The sequence below is a fragment of the Phaethon lepturus genome, unplaced genomic scaffold (genome assembly GCF_000687285.1).
Source record: "Phaethon lepturus isolate BGI_N335 unplaced genomic scaffold, ASM68728v1 scaffold1466, whole genome shotgun sequence".
In the NCBI taxonomy this organism is placed as follows: Eukaryota; Metazoa; Chordata; class Aves; order Phaethontiformes; family Phaethontidae; genus Phaethon; species Phaethon lepturus.
Window position 1 is genome coordinate 6,420 of NW_010545358.1, and position 3,152 is coordinate 9,571.

The following is a 3,152-nucleotide window of genomic DNA, read 5'->3' on the forward strand; positions in this document are numbered from 1 at the left end:
AGCTGCAGGCGTCTGTCCGGCTTGGCTGGGCTCACTTGCATGGGCTTCCTCAGCTTCGAGAAATGCTGCCCGTGAGACCATCACCCTGTAAGAAGTACTCTGGCTCTTTCCCGTGAGCAAAGCTGTCCTGTGCTGTGCTCCACCTGTGATCTTGGGAAGCACCGAGACATCGGAGAGTTAAAAAGAATAACCTGTATGTTTGAGGGCATTTTGAAAAAAGCAGGAAATGCTGGTATGTGGATAATCTACATGTAAATAGTTGCTTTGAGTTAAAGTATTAATTTAAAATAAATGTGGGTATCTCACAGGTTGTTTTTTTTAAATAAAAGTATTTCATTTTTCTGTACATTTATATGAATAAGTAGGTAGACTAGTAAACAATCATGATGACTTTTCCCTCATGCAAACCCTAATGTTATCTTGGCAATTTTGAATGGCACCTCTATGAGGCAGATAAAACTCACTGGTGAAAGGCCAGAATACCTTAGAAAAATAATCAAACTATTAGGAACACATGTTTTTGTGAATTCAGATTTTTCACACAAGAAAAATGTCTCGTATTTTTCACTCAACTAATCTGAATGCTTTTATTACATGTTTTCTAACATGCTGTTCTCATCAATAATACATCAGAGTTTAAGAAAGCGTCTCAAAGGATGTTAACGATAGCTGGAGAGACACAGACAGCATCCTCAGCCCTCTGCCTGGAAGAGGAGATTCCTTCCCCATGTGAAACTGAGATTCTTAAACATCTTTCAGCTGAGCCTGTTCTTCATAAGCAGCAGCCTGGTACTGGGGTGCTGCTTGCTCATAGCTCACATCCTTCAAGTGTGCCCAGCAAGAAGGGCTTATGCTCTGGGCAGGCGGGAGATGCCAAGGGAAGGCGCAGTTCCCCAGGCAGCAAGAGCATGGCTCTGCCCCTGTGAGAGCTTGCAGGGAGCTGGGGAGCATCGCGGCGTTGGGATCAGGGCGGACGGGCCCTCGGCTGGATTTGTAAGCTGTCAGAAAGCCAAGTGACAGAGCAGGAGGTTTAGGAATGCTGCATTATTCAGGACTCATTCTGAAGTTATAAAAGCCTGACCTGTTGAGGAAGATTGGGTGTCGTGGGGAGATCACCCACTTCTAATCACTTTCTTCTCTGTATGACTGAAAACTGCATGAAGCCCTTTGGTTGCTTGCATAAAAATGTCTTTTAGCACCCTGAAAACTTGTGATTTACACCTAAACTGCTGTCTTGTTAAAATGTCCCATGGATACATGAGCGTTACTAGATGCAGTGGCAGATAGAAGTCTGATAGGATTCACCCTTCACCATATAAAAATTAGTGGTTCAGATCTAAGAGAGTCTCCCAGATCTTTGAGTGCCCAGGGACGAGCTCTTACGTGTGAGGAGAGCTGGGAATAATTTCTCTCACTAAGGTCTAAGAATCAAGCTATGCCTTGCCTTGCTTTGTTTTGATTGCTTCTCCTTGCCTAGCCTGGCCTTACTTTGTCTTCCCCTTTGTCATCCCTTTGCTCCTTTTTAGCCTATTTCTTCTTAATGTTCTTACATTAAATGCAGTGCTTACAAGAGCTGTGCAAGGAACATAAGCAAGACTGTTCTAAAAGGGCTTAGTATTTATCTCTTTTCTTCCTTTTTTCTCATCTGCCAGCGGGTATTCCATTTAAGAAAACCACGTCTAAAAAAGAAAGTCAAGTTTCTTTACCCATATGACAAAACCCAGTCTTCAGGCTCAAGGATTCTGGCCTTTCTTCTCTTTACAAATCTCCCTGCATGAAGGAACCCATGTTAGATTTCCAAGCATTTGTGCATATCCTGGTTAAGCTCAGCTACTCCTGCAATCACATGTATGCTGGTGTTTGTAGCCTTTTTCTAGGCTTGAAGCATGTGTGATGGTGGGCAGGCCATCAGCAGCGTCTAAGAGCCTGTTGTTTGCATTGCTCCGTATAGGGAAAATGCCCCAAAGAAAAGGCTTGGAGAATCACACTGTTGGATCTGGATTCGTTCTTCTGGGATTTTCTGGCCACTCCAGCCTGCAGGGCTTGTGCCAGTGTTCCTGGTCATCTACCTTGTGGTCCTCGCAGGGAACAGCTTGATTGCACTCATCACATTGGTGGACTCAAGCCTCCACAGCCCCACAGTCCCTCCTGGAGATCTGCTACACATCAGTCACTCTGCCAAAAACGCTGGTGGGTTTCCTGACAGAAGATGGCAGGATCTCCTTCCTTGGCTGTGCTGCCCAGCTGTATTTCCTGGTTTTGCTGGGCAGCATCAAAAGCCTTCTCCTGGCTGCCATGGCCTGCGACCGCTACATAGCCATATGTGACCCCCTGCACTATGAGCAGGGGTCTCTGTGTCAGGCTGGTGCTGGGGTTGTGGGCGGCTGTCGTACCTGTGCAAGTAGGACAGGCCTACCAGGTGTTCACTTTGCCCTTTTGTGCATCCCATGACATTCATCACTTTTTCTGTGATGTCCCCCCTCTGCTGGAACTGGCCTGTGCAGACACTTTCTGGAACAAAGTGATGCTGTCCACAATCATCCTGGTATTTGCAATCCTTCCCTTCTCCTTAATAGTTATTTCTTACATTAAAATTATCATGGAAATTCTGAAAATACCTTCAGCTCTGGGAAGACACAAAGCCTTTTCCACCTGCTCTGCACACCTGGGGGTGGTGATGCTTTTCTATGGCTCGGCCACAGTGGTCTACTTGAAGCGACACTCAAGGGAGTCTGTAGACACCGACAAATACCTTGCCCTGTTTTACACAGTTCTGACCCCCATGTTTAACCCTGTCATCTATAGCCTGAGGAATAAGGAGGTGAGAATTGCCCTGAAGAGACTCCTATGGACAAAGTGATACTACAGGGTATGTAAAATAGTCCCAAGTGTACCAGAAGTTCCACTGGGGTATATGGTTGCCCAAACAAAGGCATCCAGTATTTGTTCAAACAAAAACCACACGTCCAGCCTGGCGTTCATCCTCCTCAGGAAGGGAAAAGGTGTCCAGACATTCCTGTTATGTCATGCCCCACCATGACATCTTTGTACTGCAGAGCATCTTCAGTGCTCCTAAATAGTTTAATGCAAATAGCGACTTCAAGCTGTGTCTGACCAATGTAATGTTAAAGGGAAATAGTCAAAGCGTGGTC

The 3,152-nt window shown here is 45.6% G+C and overlaps 1 protein-coding gene across 1 annotated transcript; it reads left to right on the top strand.

Annotated features, from left to right (window-relative positions):
- Positions 1–1,956: 1,956 nt before the first annotated feature.
- On the top strand, positions 1,957–2,860 carry LOC104622197 (olfactory receptor 10AG1-like). The gene is given in 4 exon segments (XM_010288911.1): positions 1,957–2,044; positions 2,047–2,140; positions 2,142–2,339; positions 2,341–2,860. Coding segments are annotated over 4 exon segments (900 nt in total).
- Positions 2,861–3,152: the final 292 nt, after the last annotated feature.